The following is a 24,870-nucleotide window of genomic DNA, read 5'->3' as shown; positions in this document are numbered from 1 at the left end:
GCCTGCTGTTCTTATAGGTACCTAAAAGATCATCATTCATGCGAATGATGGATGCCTTTTCCCATTCACTTGGGTTCGGTTCGACGTGTCTTTTTCTTCCATACTTATTGTTGTTTGCTGTTGTTTTTTGATATACATAAGCTAGCACAAAGTCAGTAGGTAAACCCTCCTGGCCTGGCATTTCTGCGACGCGAAACGAAAATGAAACGCCGCAAAAGGTAGTCTGGCTCTGTTGCGCCAATACGCAAGAGCGATAGAGATAGATATCTACGAGCGTTTCGTTTCGTGAGCGTTTGTGCCATTCGGCTACGCACGCTGGGCTCCGTAACTTTTCTTCGACTTTCTTCCACATAAATTAGGATATCTTACCCAGTCCAGGGCCATGAAGCTAGCGAGTTCCATGAGCGCGCGTATCCGCTGCCGCGGAGAAATGTTCTGGAAGGCGCCGTCTACTAAGATTGCGAGCACTAGGCGGTTTTCAGAGCCCATGCAAGAGCCATATTTGGAGTGGGGTTTTTCTTCCGCTTTCTTCACCTGTGGAACAAAATAAAAACATTTTTATTTATTGATATACTAGCGTTTATAGATATACCTGCTTGATAGAAGGTATATCTATAAACGCTGCTATTATAATAATAAATCATTTATTGCAGACAACCTTAGTCCATAGGTACAGTATACAATTACACACATTCACAAATAAAAATTACACGCAACGAAAAATTTTGAAGTATTAATTATTTAATTTATTAGGTAATTTTTATTTAATAAAAAAACACAAATAAACTGTTCCTTAATATCATAAACGTGGTTATAAAAAAATCGTGGTTTCTGTAAGCTAATATTAGCTTCCGCTGTTATTGCGTGCGTAAGAGTTTGCTATCTTGCAAAAACCTTAATAATCGCCAGGTTTTTCATTAACATACATGTCATGTTCATGTTGCATGTCCTATAGTCCTAATATTTTAAAATCGGAACGGATAAAGTCGCAAATACGTACTTATCATCATACACATTGATTACATACCTACCATTGCGCATCAATATCTTACAAATGAAAACATATTCTTATACATTCACAAATACTCACAAAAAATGCGTTTTATATAAATAGTGCTCCAAAATATAAGTAGGTACCAGCAGCGGTTGGTCCATACAAGCCGATTCCCACCGGCTTGCCTAAAATTGATTACTAGTAAAGTACCTAATGGTAAGGTAGGTTTCTTTTTGCTCGGTGTTGCCTAGCAGAAATTTTCACCAGCCGCCACTGGTAGGTACTGACTAAGCACACATTGTCATTTAAGACTCTAGCGTGAGTTGGACGCCGGTTCAATTCCGGTTTCCGCCATCGGTGGACTTGATAAGTTTTTCTTTAGTGCAAACGTCTATATCAATTTATAACATAACTATTACAACTAAGCAGGAACTATCAACCATCATTTTAATTAAGTTTCCTTCATTTGAAACATTCACTGACATGAATTGAAAGTTGCGAGTCCGCTTTGCATGCAATTGCGCCGCGTATACCCATCAATGAAGTGCATCTAAACCATAGGTTCCCAAACTTTTTTGGGCCACCGCCCACTTGGGTATCTAAACAAAATTTCAGCGCCCCCCTATCATAAAATAGCTGAAATAAACGATGTATTTAGTCATTACTTTCAAAAATCATACATTAGTCTCACCCAACAACAACACACAACCCAAAACGACTTAGAATACGTACTTAAGTACATGTAAAGCAGAACGAAATACATAGTTATATTCAACTTTTTGAGGATGCTTTTATTTTCGCTTAAAAATAAAACAAGTATACATGATTAAACACTATTTATTTATTTTTTGCACTATTGTCTTTATTGAAAATATGAAGTTATCTACTGAGTTTATTGAACAATCAAGATTTCAATGTGAAGGATGCGATTTTGTTAATTTATTTATATCTGGTTGAATTTTCGTTAAAAATAGCCGAAGGTCACCACGTTCAGTAATTTGCAGTTTGCTTCTTTTTTTTGTAAGTAATGTGAGAACGGCACTGAAACCTCGCTCAGCTAAATACGAAGATGGAAACGCGATTAGAAACTTCTGTGCTATTTCCCATAATCCAGGGTACAGTTGAGGTATTGATTTTTGGAGCCAGAACTCCTGGTATCCCATTTTAAATTTCACTTTAAGTTCTTCATTTGTTGTCAGTTCAATTAGTTCTTCTTCTAAGTTAGGTGACTCTGCTGTATTCAACTGCGAGAATGGATTTAAAAGCCAATCCGGTATGTTCATTTCAAGAATATCTTGGAACCGCTCATTGAAGTCAGCATGAAGAATTTGTAAATGCTGACAATATATTCGCCTCTACCTAAATTACGCTTGAACAGAAGGATTTTTCCCATAAAAGCAGCAATAACATTTTTGGTTTTAATTAAATTCAAGTGATCACCCTGTAATTGAAGATTAACATCCGATAGAGGTGATGCAGATAGGCACCAATATCTGCACCTGGTTTATGCATCACAGTGTTTATAACTTCTTTGACTGCCGGTAAAATCAATTCTTCGCCAATTGTATGTGGTTTACCTGTTTTTGCAATCAACAGCGAAATATTGTAAGAAGCTCTCAGTCCGTCATCATCTTAGGCCGCGTATGAAATTTTTTTCTAGCCCTTGAAAATACGACAAATCTTTGTCTTTTTTGTCAGCATGCATTTTAGTCAAATGCTCTTGTAACCGAGAGGGCTCCATTGCCTCATTTGAGAATACCTTCTGGCAGATCACGCACATGGGTAAAGTTTGGTTGGTGGGAGATGAAATAAAGCCATATTTCAAATATTCAACACTATACTGGCGACATTTTTTCTTAGCCTCCGACATTGTCGCAGCAAATCAAGTCCAACAATATAATTATGTATTCACATTTAACACCAACAAAAGTCGTTGTTCGAGTTCACTTGTAATCACAAAAACATTATTAAAAATGTTCAGTCGCTTTGTGGCAAAACTGGACAGTTAATATAACCATCATTAACACTCCCGATAAATAACTTTATGCGCAGTAAAATTAATATTGCAAATTAAGCTGTGCACTACGCGGTCCATGTGTAACGGTCACTCAGATGTCTTCGAGTTCTCGCGCCGATAAGGAGAATAAGGACCCGACAAAAGATATTAGACGAAACAAAAACAAACCTAAGGTAATAAAACAATGTTTGCTAACGGCGGACGCGGCTTATTGCATAATAATACAAATGCGCCGAGACAAACGACCAGATGGTGTTTAACAATAGGCTTTACAGTTATTATTTTAAGTTTTTTTTCCTCATATATGGGACCGCCCCCCTGTGAGGGACGAACGCCCCCCAATTGCTTTCGAGCCCTCTACCGCCCCCCTGGAACTCCTCAGCGCCCACTGGGGGGCGGTATGGACCACTTTGGGAACCACTGATCTAAACTGTAATAAAACGCTCATCCGCCTCACAAATAGTCAGAAGTCATACAAAAGCGGTGTGGCTTCATTTGACTGACCCACTTTTCTTTGTTTGGCCAATACACACTAGTCTCAGTCCACTAATCGGGAAAGGATGCTGGGCTCTTTTATACTTTTCCAATTAAACTCTTTGAATACAATACAATAGTCAGTGAAAGAATTGCGCGGCTGATAGGCTTCACTAAATAACGACTATAGTTTAAGTGCCGATTTTCTTTTTTTACGTATACTGTGGTCATACGTTAATGATACCACACGATCGAAAATATTACCTACTCTTGATAGGCCCTCAGAGATATTGGACAGCAAACTTAATTTGAAAAGCCCTCAGGCGAAAAGCCAATCTAATGTCACTTAGTTCTCTGTCTTCCGCAAATTGTTAAATTAAAATCGAAAACATTTACAACTGGCCAGGATTGCATCTACAGTGAGGAAAGCTAATTGGAGGTTACCGGTGACATGAACCTATCTATAATTATAGTCAATGAGTCGGTCGCCCTGAGTTCCTGGTCCGCGTGTATGCGATGACGTTGAAGGTACGCGGGCCGAGAATACCTGGTCCAGCCGCCTGAAGTATGTAGGTGTCCTGAACCTATCTCGATAGGCCCAGTCTCGACGGTGAACTCGATGGCGACGGCGACACTCCAGTCTGGAGTGCGTCGGTGTCCTGAACGTACCTCGATGGTGCACTACTCGGTGGCACTGAGCCCGCACCTCCGCCTGTGTGCAGGCTGAAGTACCGAGGAAAGGCTGCAGCACGGTAATGATCCATTCTAGACTGTGTCAGTGTCCTGAACGTACCTCGATAGTGAACGAGTCGGTAGCACTGAGCCCGCGTGTTCGCCCGTGCGCGGTGACGGTGAAGGCGTGCGGCCGAGGTCCTGCGGCAGAGCACTGAGCCAGTCAGCAGAGTTGGTGTCCTGAACGTACCTCGACAGTGAACGAGTCTGTGGCACTGACGTGCGCAGACGACAAAGGTGTACGGACCGAGGTTCTGCGGCACAGGCACTGAGGCGGTCAAAAGTGTGTGTCCTGGCGTGTCAGTGACGTACCTCGATAGTGAACGAGTCGGTAGCACTGAGCCCGCGTGTTCGCCCGTGCGCGGTGACGGTGAAGGTGTGCGGGCCGAGGTCCTGCGGCTGCGGTACGCCGCTGATCAGCCCGTGTCTCGAGTCCACGGCCAGCCAGCTTGGCGTGCGGCGGCCATCTTCGCTGTGGACCTGCCGAATAACGAAGTCAATACATAAACTTAAATAAGCAATGATACTCTTATTCAACTATCTGCAAAGTGTATAAAATACTTGCAAATTAGTTAAAAAGTGGTTTAAAACATTCAGTACTATTGAAATATTAACTTGAAAACATTACTTTTAAGGGCAATTGATCGTAACGACTTAAAAAGGTAAGTACTTCCAGTTTTGTATGATTAGCTTTGTAGGTAACAAACATTTGTGTCGGTGTAATTAATGTTCCACATGAATCACATTACCCATATCCATACGACAATTATATATGGCATACGACAATTTTACTCTGTACGAGTAGCAGTGCCTGAAGGTGAAAGAATATGCTTTTAGACGTTATCCGCTATTGTCTGTAGCCAACATGTGTTTTTTCATAAACCATCAATCAATCAACAATTTCCTAGTTTCGCAACACGAAACACGTGTTACGTATGAATAGGAGCATATAAAACTACTAGTAACCACTATTAAGATTCTAAATCGATCAAAGTGATAGATAGGCAATTGTTCCGGTTATCGTAAGCGACTCGCGGACGGAAGAACGATGGACCGGAAAATTGAACTTTTAATAATACTTACCTACATTATACATTGTAAGTAGTTTCGAGTTCATTTACCTCGTAGCTATCTCATAGCGGCTAACCAATTAATTATTTATGCAAGTGATTTATTCAACACTTGGACAATACATTCATAAATCGGTGACTCATCAGTTAGCGGAAGAAGATACAACTGATTAATAAATCATTCACGGTGTTTAATAACAAGTCTTAGTAATTTCATTAAAGTCCGAATCTGTCCGCAAAATTTGTCAAACGTAGGCAATTCTGGGTGCCTAGTGCCTACTTTGTCTAAAATAATTATTAAATAAGAACTCTATAAAATAGACAGGCCGATCAAATCCCATGGACGACTCGCCAGAAATTGTTAAAAGTAAGAATGTAGAAATTCAAACTCAATTTGTTCGTTGACTCGATCTACTTTCTATAAAATCGGCCAGCACTCGAAGGAGCATAATTCTTTGCCAAAGTGCTACATTTGAATTTAGAATTGAATCGAACAAATTCTATTGAACGAATGGAATTGAAGTCGTACCTTATACGCTAGCACGTCTCCGGTGAATGCTTGTTTGGGTATTTCCATTCGGAACAAGTGTCCCACGTAGGCCGATGTGTCAGGAACACCCCATAACCTTTTTAGGCCATTTTTCGCTATTTCTGAATGGTTTGCTGTTAGTTCAACCTGAAAGGAAGCAAAATAAATTACTCGTAAGTTACTTGAAGGGAGGATAATCCTTTGTCTTGTGCGGAGGGGGAAAAGTTTTAAGAGATTGTTTTAGTTCTTCAGGTAAGTAGTGCTATTTCTGTGAGAGGCGGTAACTGCACTATTTCAGTTACATTTACTGCGACGTTTACAAATTGTTTTTCATTCAAGGCTGACTTCGTTGCTTAATGGATCAAAAGCAAGGACATTTTTGTAAAACCATGACAAGCAGAGCATTTCTAGGAGCTTAACTTAGGGACTCTAAAGTTATTTATTTTACTTACAGAGACAAAAGTACAAAGATAAAGGGAAACTTGTAAAATATATAATTTCTGTGTTCTATTGTCTTTGCATATTTTAAAACTGGTTAGAAGGTTGATAATTGAAAAGAAAGGATAATTATAAATAAAAAAACACACACGTAACCAACATATTCAGCAAAACCAAATGCAAAACAAAATGGTTGAACCAAGTCTGGAACAACAAATACCTACTTAACTTAGTTTTCGTGTAGAACTAAATATTTAACATAAGACCCATAATGAGAATAACAAAACTAAAACACAGCAACCAGGAGTCCGAATACACTGTACAAGTACACCAATACAAATATACCAAATAGCTCTGGTCCTCCAACTACGCAAAGTTCGTGGCGCATGATTTCCCTTGCTAACTAGGAACCGCCAGCGCCAGTGTTGGTTGTGGAGACATTTGACTATCTACTAGTTTAACTCGCAGATGCTGTTTTGTGACTTTAGTTTACACACGTCTGGTGATTAACATTTAGGTACTTGTACCTAAGCATCAAGATCTGTAGACGAGCGTCGTGTGCATATGTATTAGGTAAATGAACTCTGATCCTTTTAGCACCTACAGTGTAGTGTTCGTAGGTTTCAAAAAACTATGTTGTTGGACTGAAAAGTGGCATGACAAGGACATCCATTTTTAAAACTAATTATAAGGGAGAAAATTATATGACTTCTTAAAATCTAGAATGACTACTAAAAAGATTACGAGTCAAACTGCGGTCCTATTATGGACACGACACAGTTCTAGAGTTCCTAAGTTTTACATTAGATATAGATACAGTATTTCAACGGGATGTCTTATGTCCTGGAATTCCTCTACTTCAAATCTGCTCATCATTAGGTACCTCTCAAGTCAAGCCTCATGGCTTATAATTTTTAATCCCCGACGCAAAAACGACGGAGTGTTATAAGTTTGACGTGTCTGTGTGCGTGTATGTCTGTGGAATCGTATTAGTTTTCGAACTGATGAACCGATTTAGATTTCGTTTTATTTTGTTTGAAAGCTGAATTAGTCGGGAATGTTCTTTGCTGTTTGATGAAAATTGGGTCACTATGTCGGGGTTTTTTTTTTCAAAATTAAAATTTAGTATTGTGGTGTTAACGGAAGACATGACAGTTATCACTCTTCAGTGTAAGGTACAGCGGGGCAAATCTCGAATGGGGGTTAATTCAGTCAATTGTAACTGATAATTTTTTTTACATTATTACACTATGATGTTGAGTTCTACATGTATCCACTGAACACGCCTACCATATATAACATTGAAAAACATGGAAAAAATGGACCAGTTATATTTGCCCCTCAGTCGAGATTACCTTAGTTCTCTTTTATCCTCTTATTAAGTTTGTTTACCTGGAACTCCTCGCTGTTGTCGAAGGCGAAGTCCTCGTCGTGACGACTCAGGGCCAGCGGACAGAGCAGCAGCAGCGCGCACGCGACGAACCGCGCGCCCCCCATCTCCAGTGCTCCACTCATAAACACATGCTGCGGACAAAGATAATACAACTCAGTAAAGGAACACACATCACACAACTGGTTGACGACGGTCCAGAAGGACCTGAAAGAGATAGGAGTGGACAACACCGTAGCCCAGAACCGGCAACAGTGGAAACGACAGACAAGGAGAGCCGACCCCAGATAACAGGATAAGGCTTAGGACAAGAAGTAAAGGAACACACATACAGTAAAAAAACATATACGTTAGACTAAGGTCGCGATCGCATCGTTTGCTAGCTCGGGAGGGTCGGGATCTAGACAGGAGTTATGGAAAATAACTAATGCCAACGCGGCATCGAGCAGCGATCACCGAGCTGACTAAACGCCGATGTTCAGAAGCGTATTTCTTAAGAATATGTTAATGTGACATGTAGTTATACCTTTTATCAATATTCTCGTAAAAATCTAAGACATGACTTTGGATCACTATTGGCCACGCGTTGAGCATTTAGGTTAGCCAAATTAGACTATGCTTTTTGAACAAACGTTGCTCTGCCCGATTCTCTAAAAATTAACAAGCTGAGTCGTGATTTTGCCCTAAATAGGCCCATTAGGTCCGGATCTAGTGCGGCTAGGTGTTAGAGGCGGTTAGTCTACACGGTGGGTGCTGAGAAAGGGGTGGTACTAGTACCCTCTACAATGCCTAGATCAGTCAAGACTGTTTAGTAATTTATTCGTAGTACCCACTTAGTTAGGAGTCCGTAGAACTCGATTTCCAAAGGATTAGATAATGCAGTGAAAATATATGGACTCCTTGCTACCGATGTTAATCATAATCAAGAATCCGAACAATTTGTTTTGTCTATTTCGTCAAAAACACGTTTATTTTCAGTGCATAACTGGAGCTGTCCTCCCTAGTGGACTAAACATAGAAGTCTAATTCGGTAGACGAATGCAAGTGCGACAATTATACAAGAATGAGTCACAAGAGGATTGTTTCTAAACCTGGCACGAATAGAAGCTATGGCAATTAAGCGAACTGGTGAGTAAAAATAACATTACATTTTTAAAATAAAAATGTTTAATTGTAACTAAAAATCAGATAAACAACGACTTCCTCCGTCGTATAAAGCGGAAGTAATACTTAAATAATCTGTATATCACAAAACGAAACCGCCAATTAAAGAGTGGTAGTGTTGGTTGCTGTTTCTATAAATAAGACGAATTTGGACTATACATTGCGATGTAAAGAAATATTGATTTGCCATATGCACACACTTGAATAAATACTTCCTTTTTGTTGCAGGAGATGAATTCAAGATAGAATCAACTCTAAACCCTGTCATTTGTAAACTCCGAACAAATAAGCTTAACTCAAGTACCACCCTTTCCCAAATTCGTGCAAACTTGACAAATGACTACACACAGCCTATAAAACGGGCGAGACGGCAGACGGAAACGGGCCGGGTACTGTTACACAGTTAAAGAAGCGTGCTGCCGCATAATGATCGAACGCAAATAGAATGCTGCCGGCGTATTCGGTCGCGAGTGCATAGCGGCGAGCGACTGGTTGGGTATTAGTTCCTTGAAGACCAAAAGTGTACAGAATTGCAACCCACGATTACGATAATATCTCTTTCGTAGCTATCTATCGCTCTTACGTATTGGCGCGATAGAGCCAGACTACATACATTTCTGCGGCGTTTCGGTGGCGTTTCGCGTCGCAGAAATGCCATTCGGCAACGGGGCCAGAAGACCAACTGTAGTCTCTCTTCAAGTTATACGTAAGTATATATATAGATTCAATGAAAAGCGTCTGCCTTAAAATTTTAGTATGAAGCAAGGCTTTTCTTTTTAGTACACTTAGCTAAGCGACCGTACCATAAGGTGGCTCGCCTAGGTTACCCGAAGCTCAGGCTGCGTTAGATGGCGTTAATCTGCAAATTACCAGTCTTATTTTTTTTGTGGAGTCGTACAGGCATTTATATACTTTCAATTATGCTTCGCGAACATTTATTATTAAAATTGACGTATTACAACAAACATTCAACTTCTCATTGTAACGTTAATCCCCTTAATGTAAATAAATTTACTATTTTACACTATTTTTAAGTACCACTCACACATACAAACAGTGTTTTTGTATTCCTTCTAGTCGATAATTTCACGCGGCGACAGCTTGTTTAAATAGCCTTGCGGTAAATACGTGCCATCGCATGATTTGCATGGAAGTACTGGGTTCGAATCCAGGACTTTTTCTCTTTTTTTTTTTAATACTACGTCGGTGGCAAACAAGCATACGGTCCGCCTGATGGAAAGCGGTCACCGTAACCTATGGACGCCTGCAACTCGAAGAGTGTCGCTTGCGCGTTGCCGCCCCATTAGAAACTTGTACACTCCCCTTTGCTGCGTATGCACAGCAAAAAGGAGTGTACAAGTTCAAAGGAGGGTTTGGGTTGCCGACGACTCAAAGGACAATAGACGGAACAAATTAGTTCCGTAAGTCCTCCCGTCGTCAGCACCCCGCACCCTCGTTGAGCTCTGGCAGCCTTACTCACCGGCAGGAACACAACACTATGTGACACTATTTTTTGTTCGTCGAACTCAGAATTTCTAACATAATTATCCTAATCTGATATTTAAAAAAAAATCCAAAAAGTATAGATAAATTTTAGTTTCTAAACTACGATCCGAATGATTTTTTTTTTCTAATTGTTTATTTTTGATGGAGCAAGGGTATTCAAATCGCTTTTGAAATCTTAAATTAGTAAATGAAAATGCAATAGTTAACTGAGTAACGTAATGCTTTAAAAACTCAAGTGGACTTTTTTTATCTAAGGAGTGATTTCGATAAAATATTATATTTAGCGAGGGTATTAAAAGTTGTGTTTTATATCTCAACTTAATAAATAGAAAATCAAAATGACAATAAAAAAATCAATATGTTCTCTAAGACAAAATTGATACCTTCGGCTCTCCATTCTTGCTCAGTCAATAAAAAAAACGAAATTTATATCCAAAAAAATACAAAAAGTTTATATAATCCTGGGAATCGAACGCACCTTCACGGCGTGACAGACGATTGTTCCCCAACGACGCCATTACATAACACGCTGTTACCGACGAAATTGGGCTATACATATATAATTATTTAAATATAAATAATAATGTCAAATCCATACTAATATTACAAATGGGAAAGGGTGTGTGTCGTCTTTCACGGCAAAACGGGAGCGACGAATTGACGTGATTATTTAAGGGGATTTAGTTGAAGGGATGGAGAGTGACATAGGCTACTTTTTGTCTCTTTCTTACGCGAGCGAAGCCGCGGTCAAAAGCTAGTTTATTATAAATGGGAAAAGCTGGTTACTCTATAATCTGACGTGGAAGAATTCGTTGTTTCACCAAAGATAATTTGTGTTTGTTTGTTTGTCCGTCTTTCACGGCCAAACGGAGCGACGGATTGACATGTTTTTTAAGTGGAGAACTATCTCCACTTAAAAAACATGTCAATCAACAACTCAACTATGAAGGGATGGAGAGTGACATATGCTACTTTTGTCTCTTTCTAACGCAAGCGAAGCCGCGGGCTAAAGCTAGTACAGCACGGGTAGCATGGTCGCGCGATAGACGATAAAATATCAGGCCGTCCCTGTTGCACTATTAGTAAGTGCGATTATAGGGACGGCCAGATGTTTTATCATTTATCGCGCGACCATAATTGCCTGCCTGGACCAGATTATATTGATGATAATTATTATTTGTAACCATTTAGTTAATATTGTCTTCAGTTACCGCGATAGTTACTCATGAAATAAAAACTATGAAAACGGATTAAATCGTGTATAATGAATTTACCCCGACGTTTCGAACACTACAGCGTTCGTGGTCTCTGAGCTCAGCGGGTGACTGAGGAAAAATTACAATGTGCAAAAGCTACCCACATACCTACATACATATTCATATATATAACTATTTAGTTGTTGAAGAAAAACATTCACACAACAATAACATAGGTCAACTAGCTCAGTAAATGTAAGGAAGTCAGCACATTACTAATACTAATAGGTACTATGCCACACTATGACCTATGTACCTGACCTGACGTGTAATATTTTATTTTATCAACAAAGGCATAATAAAGATTGTAATGTATTTTTGTATGAAAATAAAAAATAGGAAAGAAATATAGTAAGAGTCTTTTTTAATAGAATATTTATTCTATTAAAAAATAAAAATAAAGCTTAATAAATCCAAAAAAAGTTCAAATTATTAAAAAAGAGCCCGGAATCGAACTCGAGATCTCCTGTTTCATAGTCAATGCATTTGACCGAGACGCCATTTCGATTTACACTAGCAGTGTCGAAATACACGATATGTATCTTTATTGACAAAATGCGTCATTATTTCTGAGTCTGCTTGAGTTAAGTAAACCAATATCTTTAAATAATTACTAGTCAAGAGCCAAGTGTCACTGATGACAATGTCAACTAAAAATGCGCGAAATATGACGGCTCTGTGTCTGTACACAAAATTTGGCACACACATTTTCGTAAAATTAATAAAAAATTCACATGGATTTGTCCATGATTTCTGTATGAAACAATGTATTTCGTTCAATACTGCGACGATGGATAATGTATAGTAGATGTATGCGCATATTTTTATTTAGTTGTAGTGTGCGGTGACTAAATAAATGGTAGATGTTTTTTGTATGGAAAGCGAGCCACCATAATAGGTATAAACTACAGAAACAGTTTCCGTAGACACAAATAACATAACAACGAGTATAGAATCTATGTTCATGTTTCTGTATGCTGAATTGTTTAGAACATGCTGGTTCTCTAAATAGACACTATAGACAGTCTGCTACAAAGTTTATAGTCAAGGATTCGGATATTGTGTTGAAAACAGCGTTAGCAAGAAAGCCTGTAAGGGTATACGGTTATACTTAGCTTAGGGCTACGGGGGGAGACCAAGGTAATACTGCAAAGTACATAATATTATAAATATACAAGAGCCTAATGAAAAATATAGGCATTGAATCAGATCATAAACCCCATTTTTAAACAGAAACACTTATCTCAAACTAGGCCACGCTCCTTTATTTTGAAGTCACATTCCAATAAAGTTAAACTAAATTAGGTCACCATAACATTCATTCTTGCGATCATTAATATCAATTATTCAGATTGCATGGTCAAAGTAGATATGTTGATACTAACAGACAATAGCTAGATGTCTATTTTTGTCAAGGATGGTTTGTGATTACAACGGAGATGGACACCTAGAGCTCAACGAAGATAGTGCTGTTATCGTTTACGAACTTTTGTAAGAGTTCCATGTTAAGGTAAATGTGCAATTGTATAGTAAATAAAGAAGGCCTTTTTGTAACTTGTGAAATTTTTCAGAAGTACTGAAAGTTCATAGAATCAAAATTTTACTGAAAATGTATCATGGATCCTAATTTGAAAAACGTTTCGCACCAATTCTAGAAAATAACGAATTCATCAACAGACGTAACAGACAACTTAAACATACCACCTTCCTATATTCGGACATTGCATGATTGCAATTGCCTAATCATTTGTGTTTTCAAAAGGGCTGCAAATTTCCCGCCCTCGCTTATAACTAGCCTCCACATCATGCGTTTCTTCGTTTGTCGCAAAGGCACTTCAGGGAATACATTTATACATTCCTTTCAGCACACCGCACTTTTAGACACTTGAAAGGCAATGTTATTTTAAGAAATTACTTCCAGACATCGGAACTTGAACGCATTCGTTTCACAGTAGGAAGTTACCATAATTTGACCTGTCTTATTAAGAAAATACTTTGATGTAGATTTCCTTGAGGAAATTTGGGTAAAACAACGCGATGATTAATGATCGGGAAGAAAGTTAATGGTGGTTGGTCGAGCAGTTTTTACAAATTTTAGATAAATATTGGAAGAAATAATGTAACGAGTATGAGAGACAATTCTCTTGACTTTAATGAGATAAGTATTTAAACGAGTTCGGTACTGGAGGTCTGTGAAAATTTCTACGCAGACATCATCTCCAATTATTTTGAAGATGTCTGAACCTATTTTGAAATTAATTGTGCCCCTTGACAAGTTGGCGAAAAAGCGAGAAAAGTATTATTAAAAATATAATTTGAGTGCTTACTTACGAAAATGGATTGTCTTGAATGAAAGGTGAATGTTATTTTATCCTTAAAGTCCCGATTATTTCGATTGCCTGCACATTTACACGCAGTAGGTATCTCTATTACACATATTATTTAATTTACATGCAAAATTTATTTATCACTTCTAAAGTCTTTAATATCAAATGCTAACTAGTTAAAAAGAAAAACAGAAAGAAGTTCCTTTTATGTTTGCCTCATTATTTTAAGCAAACGTTTTGATTCGAGTACGGAGAATTTGGCCGTTATTGATTATGTTACTCAAAGAGAGGAGGTCCCAAGGGGCGGGGGAAAAAAAATAGGTACTTCCCTTGCAAAATATGGCACGATACAAAAATATTAAAACGACGTCCGGACAGGCCTAGTGGTACCCTTACTGCTAAGCCGATAGGGTTGGGTTCGATTCCAGGTTTAGGGCATTTATTTGTGTGACGAGGACAGATATTTGTTCCCGGCTCATGGAAAACTAGACTTCTTGATCTTACCTTGTTACCGTGGAGCTCAGTCAGTCTGTGTAAGAATCACCTATAATTTAAAACGCGTGATTTCCATTGCTAGGACAAGCTCAAGTTTTCTTGGTTACAAGAAAATTAGAAAATTACGGCGATGATAGTAAACTTTTGCAAGCTTTTAGACCTCATCAAATCATATACATTTTGAACATCTCAAACACGATATGATGGTATCCGAAATAGTTACGGACTTTAAATGTCCAGTCATTATACCTCTGGCCTGCCCAACATATTGACAGTACTTAAGTAAAAATCTGTCAAAATGTTTAACCAGCGCCGATTGCCGAGGGTCGCTACAATAAGAGAGATCGTCATCTCTACGAGTATATATAGCAGGAAAGGGAGGGAGCTGAGAAGTAATTATTGCTGATGGTGTTCGTCACCCCATCAATATAAGTCTGTTATCAAATTCAGACGACATTTTTTGAAGAGCGTACACACTGAAAGCATTGTCTGCAATGAGGCTCTCAATTTTTTATGTTATAAATATAATCACAGACGTTTACGTTTTGTACTCTTGAAAATTTGCGCATAAACTATCTAAAGCAGAACGTCTACTAGTGTTTAAATTACCAAGCGAAAACAGTTTTTTGATTCAATTATTAATTTAAACCTAAAATAAACTCTTTAGTGAGCCAGACCAAGCACTGAAAACTAAAGCATACCTAATATCTATAGACTGAATTCTCTCAAGTCAACAAATCTAATTGAGATTCGGTTATTTAGTTAGCATACCTAACGACAGGCGATCACCTACTTTTCTGTTCTAAATTTGAAAACTCCTAGCCATTGAACATCAGACAGACAAACGAAAATTATTCTTAAATAATACACTTGTCTTAATCTATGTAGACATGAATAAGTGAAAAGCAACGGCAAAACGAATAATCTCATAACTCATTTACAAAGATAACAAATCTGCTGCAGGATATCACGACAGATACCCTCAGTAAAGTTATGAAATTAGCAGAGATATCAATTTAGGTTTGCAAAGCGGAATGGTGAGCGTGTTACAATCAAACTCGCAAAGCCCTCGAGCCGTGGAGCGAGGGTCGACACAATGGACCTTTCCCTCGACAAAATCTCCTGTCTACCACATACATACTTATGCCTACAACGTTTGTCAACACACAGCTCACACTACTTGGCCCCGGGTAAAAGTTACCCTTTTTACGTGTCGAGGGCACCTAATGCCCTCTCAAGAAATGTTGGCTCGAGTTAGATTTATTCAAATTGAATATAAACTTGTTCAGTGTTCTTATTATTGTAGGTATTCATAATTGTTTATAAATAGAACCTGAACAACAATTTCAATGTGTTTTTAATTAAAATAGTAATTAATTTAACAGGATTGTTTTGGAGTCCCGTATTACACTCAAGTCGATTCAGATTTCTTACATTATTTGAATGGCGAGGTAATATTTAATTTAGGCCTATGCATGAGAAAAGATCTTAACAATCGAGAAATAATTTGCAAAGACGACGTGAAACCTCGTTAATGCCTATTTTATCAAGTTAAAAAGAATTGCTAAGTTAGGGGAGCGACGCTGGGACTTAATCGAAAAATGTTCAAAGGGAAACTTTGGGCCCTCGGTATTTGGAGAACAATTATGTGGCAAAGAGAAACTTTCCCAATGCATTGAATCTGAATAAGGTATTTATGAGTAAGCTTGCTGTGTTTATTTCAAATCATAAACGCGATTTTTTGTTATGATTTCGACTCTAGTAGAACACAGTGGAAAATAACTACGTAAGTAGGTACAACTTATGTTCAGTTCAGGCAGATTCACTTATGTTATGAAATTGACACCGATGTTTTCGTTTATATATTTTAAAAACTGCTGAATTTGTTCACCTTTTTATGGTTTTTTGATTTTCTTTTCTTCTTATAATAAGTACTTACTCATTACCATGAGTAACCTATATAAACCTTTGCCTGTCGGTATACTAATGTATACTCGTACCTACACTTTCAGTGCAATTTATTTACGTCTAAACCGAACCGAAGTTACTATAAAGTAAAATTATTCCAAAATAATGTCTCATATTAAAGCAAATATAAAATGATACGATGATATAAAGATAAAGAGTTCACGACATGCTAGTAAATTATGGTGTCGAGGAGCCTTGCTGCTTACTTTTAATACTTTTTATTATATGTGCTTTAAATGATGATTTTGAATATCTAAAGATATCTATGTTGGCAAAGTTGGAATTATATATACGAACAATACGTGTTAGTACATTATTCTTGGTATAGTTTGTACCATGTCTCGGCTCGTGCAACATCGGAGTATGACGAGTACGACGACGGGGAACGTTAAAAGTTACCTGAGAAACCAAATCAGGACTGTCAATGAAGCCGTTGAGAATGTCATATAATAAACACATGTCCATGACCTTCCGCCTGTCATCTAGAGGCATAAGATTGTGTCTGTGGCAGCTGTCCTCGTAGGGCACTGGGGGTCGGTGGAGACGAAAGTTGAGGTGCTTGACTAATTTTTTTGGATGCGTTCAAGTTGATGATTGTATGTAATATAGTGAGGGGACCAAATTGGAGAGGCATATTCGAGAGTACTGCGTACGTATGCAAGATAAAGTAGTTTGAGTACATCTACGTTTTTAAAAACCTTGCAGCATCTTAAGATAAAACCAAGTCCGGAAACCGTCATTATCAGATAGTATAGAGGCAAAGTAATTATATTTGTGCCGCACAGGGAATGTCGTTGGTTTTCGAGGCTCAGAGAGCGGTGCTAATATCCAAATGAGCGTATAAGTCTACGAGTGCAGTACTTTCATAAGCTCTGTACGTCAGAAGGGTTGCGAGGGTACAACATTCCGGTGTGAATTTGGGTCAGCTGGTAATCAGGGTCGTCATAACGTGAATAATTCACGACTTGACTACGGTACCTGATTGGAGTAAGCTGGGGTCGTGAAGGATCAGCTGATTGAAAAGCGGAGCACGAGTATGTGAACTTGGAACACAAAAAGGGACAATAAAATTTTAACAAGGCCCGGGAGGACCGGAATTCCGACTAAGACCTGGTCGAGTGGGAAATACGACCCTTTTCTACAAATAAAATTGAAGCCAAATTAAAAGCATAAAATTTCCTTTGTGTCCATTCTTTGTAACGGAAAGAGTTGCACGAAAGTAGGTATGAATCATCAATAAATCCAATAAATACCCATTATTTCGTGTCGGCAAAGTTCAAGAGTTTACAAAGAGTGACTATAAAACTTCCAGCATTTTCAAAAAATACCTAGGATTTTACCGTCGGCATAGCATCATTTCACGTAAAACCTCGCAAGCGAAAGAAGCACTCTCAACTTGAAAGAGTGCTCTAACCGAAATAGTCTGCGTTTCTCGAAATATTCCGGTATTTTCCGTTTCACTAAATTTTAGAAAAGCTCAGATTCAACATTTCATTTTAAACGAGAGCTTTCAAACATGGCTCTCAGAATTCTCTTAGATACTGGGATTTGGAGCTTTATACTTTGAACTTCGTCGAAACTGGTTGATCTGTGGGTATTAAACAAATAGAAATATCGGAAGGATGTTTGTAAAGAGTACCAAAAAAGATAAACGATTTAAAGCGAGCGGATGGAGTGATGGATTGATGGCAAAAAGAGCTTCCGCCATTTTTAACCTGTCCTGAAAAGGCCGCAAGTGATATTTTAAAGGGAATAACGACTTACTTTGAGGAAACAACATATCTCATTATGTTCTCATGGGAACTGCAACCTTCAAGCTTCACCGTCGCAAAACAGAGTCCGAACTTTTTTAAACTCGACGTCGATGTAAACCTGTATAATAGGGTGGAGCGAAAAAACACTTTTCTCAAACATGCAATGAAATATTGTCTTTACGTTCCTTAAAATGGGCTGGGAAGTATCGCTTTTTGGGCGCAACAACTCTAGAGGACTGTAAAGGGATTTCATATTATTTTTCAGGCCTAGGCCTGCAAAGTAACTTTCTTTTATAAAATATTGTCCTTTAGAGCATTTTTTTTTATTTCATTGTATGTTTGAGAAAAGCACTATACATGCCTCGGCGTGAAAACGGATTCCCGGCCTCGTATCCCTATCCGGCCTCGCTCGCACGCTCGCTCGGCCGTATATACCCACTTGGCCGGAAATCCTCATTTTCCCGGCCTCTGATGTAATGTACTATTTCTCAAACATGCAATGAAATATTGTCTTTAACGTTCCTTAAAATGGGCTGGGAAGTATCGCTTTTTGGGCGCAACAACTCGAGAGGACTGTAAAGGGATTTCATATTATTTTTTAGGCCTAGGCCTGCAAAGTAACTTTTTTTTATAAAATATTGTCCTTTAGAGCATTTTTTTTTATTTCATTGTATGTTTGAGAAAAGCACTATACATGCCTCGGCGTGAAACCGGATTCCCGGCCTCGTATCCCTATCCGTATATACCCACTTGGCCGGAAATCCTCATTTTCCCGGCCTCTGATGTAATGTACTATTTCTGGAATTAGCAAACCTAATAGTTGTCAATCAATGCCCCTTAGTCTATGAAGCCTTTGTGCAAATTTTCAGCTTTTTAAATCAACATCTTCTGCCTCCGCATTAGGTTTGAAATGTTGAAAATCTCATACAAACCTAAAAATTCAACTTTTAGATGAAAAATGTTTTTCGGCAGTATTATGTTCAGTATACATTATTGATACATATTATTACAAGAAACTACCAAAAATTGCGAAAATAGCGTTAAAAATCGCCAATTTACAGTATTTTAGCGGCTATTTTGGCGAATGTACGGAAACCAGACAAACTTTGGCGATTCTTGACGCTATTTTCGCAACTTTTTGTAGTTTCTCATAATGATATGTATCAACAACATATACTAAACATAATACTGCCGAAATTTTTTTTATCTGAAAGTTGAATTTTTAGGTTTGTATGAGATTATCAAAATTTCAACCCTAATGCGGAGGCAGAAGATGTTGATTTAAAAAGCTGAAAATTTGCACAAAGGCTTCATAGACTAAGGGGCATTGATTGATAACTATTAGGTTTGCTAATTCCAGAAAAGTGTTTTTTCGCTCCACCCTACTGTATAAATATCCTGAAGACTCACATTGGGAGGGAAAGGTCGCAAGTGAACATCAAAATAATATACGACGATATTGTTCACAAAGGTTAGGTTATTGTGAGGCGCGACGAAAGAAGGCGCAAGTCTATTTCGACGGCGGAAGTCACGTGCCCGTGCGCTACTGCGCTCGCGTGCATCATAATGTCGAGGATTCTTCCAGAAGAATAACGATCTAAGACAATGAAGGCGTCTGGTATGCTTAATGCATTTTCGTTCCAACGGACGCAAAGTTCCGAGTATTGAGGTGCTATAAATATGCCTTAGTTTTAAACCGACTGCCGATACTGTTCACATTGTGATCACATTTGTTACAAGTGTTTTATTACGATGGATAGGCCGTGCATATTTAATTGGATACCACAAAGGCATTTGAGGGTGAATTCTACAGGGTTGTCAAATACCGTGTGAAAGAACAGTTGCCACTTTGATATCACTTATGAAATTCGATAGTCACTCAACACAGCTATATTTGTATGTATGTACATAGATATTCTGATCGATTTGAACACTGCCGATTGCCCCAAAGCGTCCCAAATCGTGGTTCGTTAAATTTACTTGTACGGAATGTTTGACAGTGACTTCGAGTAGGTACTCAGAATAGATGAATTCAAGTACCTGTATTTATATTGAACGTTAGTCAGTTCGTGTATTGTGTGTGAAGTTGATGTAATCTTTTAAGATGTCAGAGGTTTAATCAGTAGTCAGGTGAAAGTGAAACATAAAAAAAATTATGTCTTAACCAACGCGCAACGCAGTCATTGTCATATCTCCTATAGATCATAGACCATTTACATTTTGATGAGGATTTTAACAAAATTCACGAGATACACAGTTAAAGTATTCCTTAACTGAAATTAACTCAAAATCATGACTTACTTTGGACACTGAATATCGCAGGAACGTTTTGTGCATTATTTTTTGTATAGCTTTCTTCGCGGTAATTATCTCGAGTTACAAGGTCATTGCTCATATGAAGTAAATATGGCACGGTTTTTTGCAGCCCGTGTCGCGGCCCCGCCACAATAAAGCGAGCCCACCCAGCCTGCATTGTGCGGCTAAAGGCCAGAATGCCCATTGTTTTCACCCCATGTGCTCGAAGCTTTGTAAAAGGTGTGACATTTTCCAGAATTACAGCTGTAGAACGTTTAGTATGTAGGTATATCCAATCCAAACCAAAAATACATAACTTGAATTCGTGCAAGTTTGCAGCATGCAGTGTCACTGCAGAATTAGTATATGTAAAGTGATGTGTTAGCATTGTATGTATGGGTGGTACCTAATGGTAGGACGCCTGTAAGGATATAAATACATGCGCTAGTATAATTACCCCGATGGCGTTGACTTTCTACAATGTTAAGTAAATGTAGGTAAATACATAATGAAGTAAAACAATGTTTTGGAGTATTTTCGTAGAATCGTTATCTTCCAATGTTTGCTATCATTTTCCATTGCCCAAGTTTATACCAAGTGCAATTGTTTTGAGCTTCAATGTATCATTTCAATTTCAATGTTCCGCCCGAAGTCACAACCGATCGTTCATCGAACAGTAACATTTGATGTGAATCAGAATTCATAATAAAACACGTCCACTTTTCGTGATTGTTTATTCAGAAAACATATTCCGGGTAGCCGACAGACAGAATGAATTTCAAACTTTTGGGTAATTTATCTGTTCGGGAAGTTCCAAAGTATCATAACTGCGTATTTGCGAATTTAAGAGCAACGTTTTTAGCAGAAAAACACAAATTTATTTGTGATATTTGCATACGTTTTTCTGCAGAAACGATGTGTCTCGAGTAATGACGTCAACAGAAATTAAACAGGAAACTGTACCTAAATAAATACTACAAGTATTATCTTACTAAGTATCTTTAATCAATATAATATTAAACTTTCATTCATTTAGGAGGGGGGAGGGTAGAGGGAGTAATGTTACCTACACGTATTCAGGAATAATTTAAGTATCCTCGACCCTCGTGTAAGAAACCGTCTAATTTTTTTGTTCCTCAGAAATCTATACAGCATTTTGCGCGGCTCTTATCACCACTTCACCCTCCTAATGGTTATCTTCATCTCTAGTGTAAACTATCAGTGGGTGCCAAGCGTGCACTTAGACACTTGGTTCACCCCTAGAAAAACAAAAGACAATATTCTGGTCTAGTCCATCAAAGATATATTTAATCTCCTCACGTGTGGGTATAACTCCTTTAACCGACAGTGACGTACCCCAGTCCCTCGCGCTTGTATACAAACATGTTTAGACCCTTTTGGACTTTAGGCAGATGCGGTAGGGACTAAACTTGTTAAAATATGTTTGTATTAGATGGAAGTAAAGTGCCACGTTCTCCGGAACTCGATTAAGTTGGCTCGTAAACCGAGTGAACCTTGAATCCCTCCAGCACGGACTTATTAGTCTAACGACTGAGGTGTGCTCTAATCAGGGAAGCTGTCTCGTCCAGAAGCGACATTCGAATTCAGATCAGATTTTGCCGTCGTGAGCGCACTGATTGGCCCCATTGATAATTGACAGCCGGCACAATATGAGATCCATGTGAAAACTGAAGTCGTCTTTCGTCGGACCCACTCACGTCAGCTCATGAAATACAAAAGTATGTTGCCGTTTTAACTTATCTTACTAGACAGATACCATAACAAATAAAATCGATTTGAATGTTTAAAACTTCTAAGATTCAGTGAGCTATCAAACCTATTGTTTGAAATGTCTGGAAAGTATAATTATTACAGAGTTGACGTCATCCAGCAATCAGCACCGGTGTTTCTGGTCGAGTACCGCCAATATTGAAACAGTAATTCAATTAATTCTATTCATTGTATAGTGCGACCAAGCCGAAGGATAGAAACCTGTGTGCTTTCAGCTAACTTAATATTTGTACGAATGGTTTGTCTATGACTAACAAGGCGTATTTTAGTTACAAACAGAATGGAAGGACGTACGGTTTTGTGACCTTTGGTTTTCATTTGTAATCTAGTGGAGTTATATTAATGATTATAATGGTAAATAAATGAAATATGTGTATTTTTCTGATTAGGTACATTTGCCTTTTATGTTTCTATACATTCGTAGACGGTCATGGTCCTCCATTATATTATTTGTATTGTATCGTATCATATTTCCTATATTTCCCTATCGTTTTATTACTTTTTTGGACGATTCATGCACAAATCGTTATCATAATTGATTATGTGCCATTTTCAAAAACAAGTTGTGTCATTTTCGTTAGGCACCATATAATATATCGTCACTACTTTTTGTATCTTCTTCTGTCAATGAAATTAAAAATGTAGAAAGTATGTGTGGAATGCATACAGTTACAGCGTTTAAACTTTGAGTAACAGTGTGAGATACGAAATTTTTTCAAGTAGTGACGATATGAATTGTTAATAACCTTCTATTTGCCATTTTCCTTTCCTCTTCTCTCTACGAGTACGATATAATATTATGCAAACAGTTTAAGCAGGCGTGGAAATGTGTATTTTTCACACAAAAGCAAAAATAGTCAAACACTATTTACCCGCTTTCTAAAGCAAAATGTGTGGATAAGATTTTCAGGCCGCATAAATAAACGGACCTAGAAATCTAAGAATCGAATTTGTGTCTTATGAGTTCGTGATAGGAGATGTTTTATGACAATGTGGGAACAGCGCATCTATTTTCGCTTATGGTTTATAGCTTTAATAGAAGAAGGCTGTATGATCATGCGAGTTGTATACGATTGTTGTCTTTTTAGAATGGCAGTGTTATAAAGTCGTAAAATGCCGAACTATCTATGCTTTACGATGTGCTCGAATATGTTGTTGACTTAGTCACACCAACTGCGGTCGGAAACAAACCTATCTACATACATGAATATAAAATGGCGCACCGCGAAATATGATCACTTCAAGGTTACTAAAATACTACCCAATTCATGAAAGAGTCATTCCAAAAATAAGTAATACAAGAAGAAATAAGTTGAAAGCAAAATCAATGAAGTAAAAGCTAGGTAATGAAAAAAAGATAGGTACACAACAATCGCTTTCAACTGGATCACATTGCCACGAGAGAAAAAAGACGCGTGCTGTTGGCATCCGCCAAACTATATACCGGCACGCGCTCACCAAAGAGGTTTCTAAACAATTGTCCCGTTAAGGCGCCTAAAAGATCCGTAGTTACGAGTAAGAGCGAGCTCTCAGGAAAAACTGGACTTTTTATCCCTTAAAGCCTCCATCCGTTTCGTAATGGCCGCTGTCTGCACTTGTCGGTCGAATAGGTTTGGTCAGTGAGCTTTTTCCGCTTGCCGGATGGTGTAGCAGTCCAAACTACGAATAATCACGAAGGACTATGCCAACCTCATATTCAAAACCTATACATACGCGTAAGCGTTAATGAAAAAAAAATATCTCAAAGGTATTATATAATGCATTTTGGCACTATGGCACTGGCACCACAATTAATGTTTCAAGATGATTAGACACTAACGACCCTCCCCGATTGTATAGCCGAATCAATTACACCTAAACCTACTTCAAGAATCACTCTTCTGATGTAACCCGCACGAAAATTCGCGACGCGACAGGCGCGGCAGGGGACTTTGTTCTATAAAGTGTAATGATGATTAATATTCCGATACTTGTAATTTTAATGCATTTCATGAGCTGAGTTAACATTTCTGAAAATACGTAAGCTGCGTAGGTACAAAATACTTCCCCAGTGGTTTTATCCTTATTTTGCGACTGAGTTCTATTTGAAAGTTAGAAATGCAAAGTGCTCATTACATCTATCAGTTTGTAAACAATACCCTTGTGAATGTGATAGACAATCACCACCAGGCACTCTAAAAAAATAACAGATTGCTCGGCAAATGCCTCTGCGTCGAGGTTATTCGTTTAGGCACGCCGAACGCGGACCAAGCTTCAAACTTCAAAGTAAAGTTAAAAAAACTTTGGTTTTTTTCAGAGGACCTCACATAGAAACATCGAAATGTCTATGTTGTTTACGACATATAACGAATTTCAGAGACACTGAAAACGTATTCGCAAAACACGTATACTTACATTGATGCTACGAAATAAATTAATATGGCTGATACCACCACCAATCACAATCAATCAATCATTTTATTCATCAGTCGTGACGTGACCGCATCAAGGCTACAAGGCTAAGGGTTATATGACTGAACAACCTACATTGATAATAGCAACAAGCTAACCGTTGTCAGTTGACATTGTCAACAGCAATCTTTATAAGGTACTACCAGCTTAAACGCGGGGCTATTATGACCAAATAAGGTTTGTAATCTTGACATAGGACACAGTGATCTATTACCGGTG

General features: G+C 38.2%; 1 protein-coding gene across 1 annotated transcript in view; it reads right to left on the bottom strand.

The window, feature by feature from the left end:
- Positions 1 to 24,870, bottom strand: part of LOC125234359 (dystroglycan 1) — a 176,975-nt gene that overhangs the window by 19,940 nt on the left and 132,165 nt on the right. Inside the window, 4 exon segments of the mRNA XM_048140549.1 lie at positions 370 to 534; positions 4,530 to 4,697; positions 5,817 to 5,963; positions 7,647 to 7,778. Of these exon segments, the coding sequence (XP_047996506.1) occupies positions 370 to 534; positions 4,530 to 4,697; positions 5,817 to 5,963; positions 7,647 to 7,769 (603 nt within the window). The 5' untranslated portion in view covers positions 7,770 to 7,778.

The sequence above is a fragment of the Leguminivora glycinivorella genome, chromosome 16 (assembly GCF_023078275.1).
Source record: "Leguminivora glycinivorella isolate SPB_JAAS2020 chromosome 16, LegGlyc_1.1, whole genome shotgun sequence".
NCBI classification, from domain to species: domain Eukaryota; kingdom Metazoa; phylum Arthropoda; class Insecta; order Lepidoptera; family Tortricidae; genus Leguminivora; species Leguminivora glycinivorella.
Note: the sequence above shows the minus strand (reverse complement) of the source record. Positions and strands in the feature narration are given on the sequence as shown.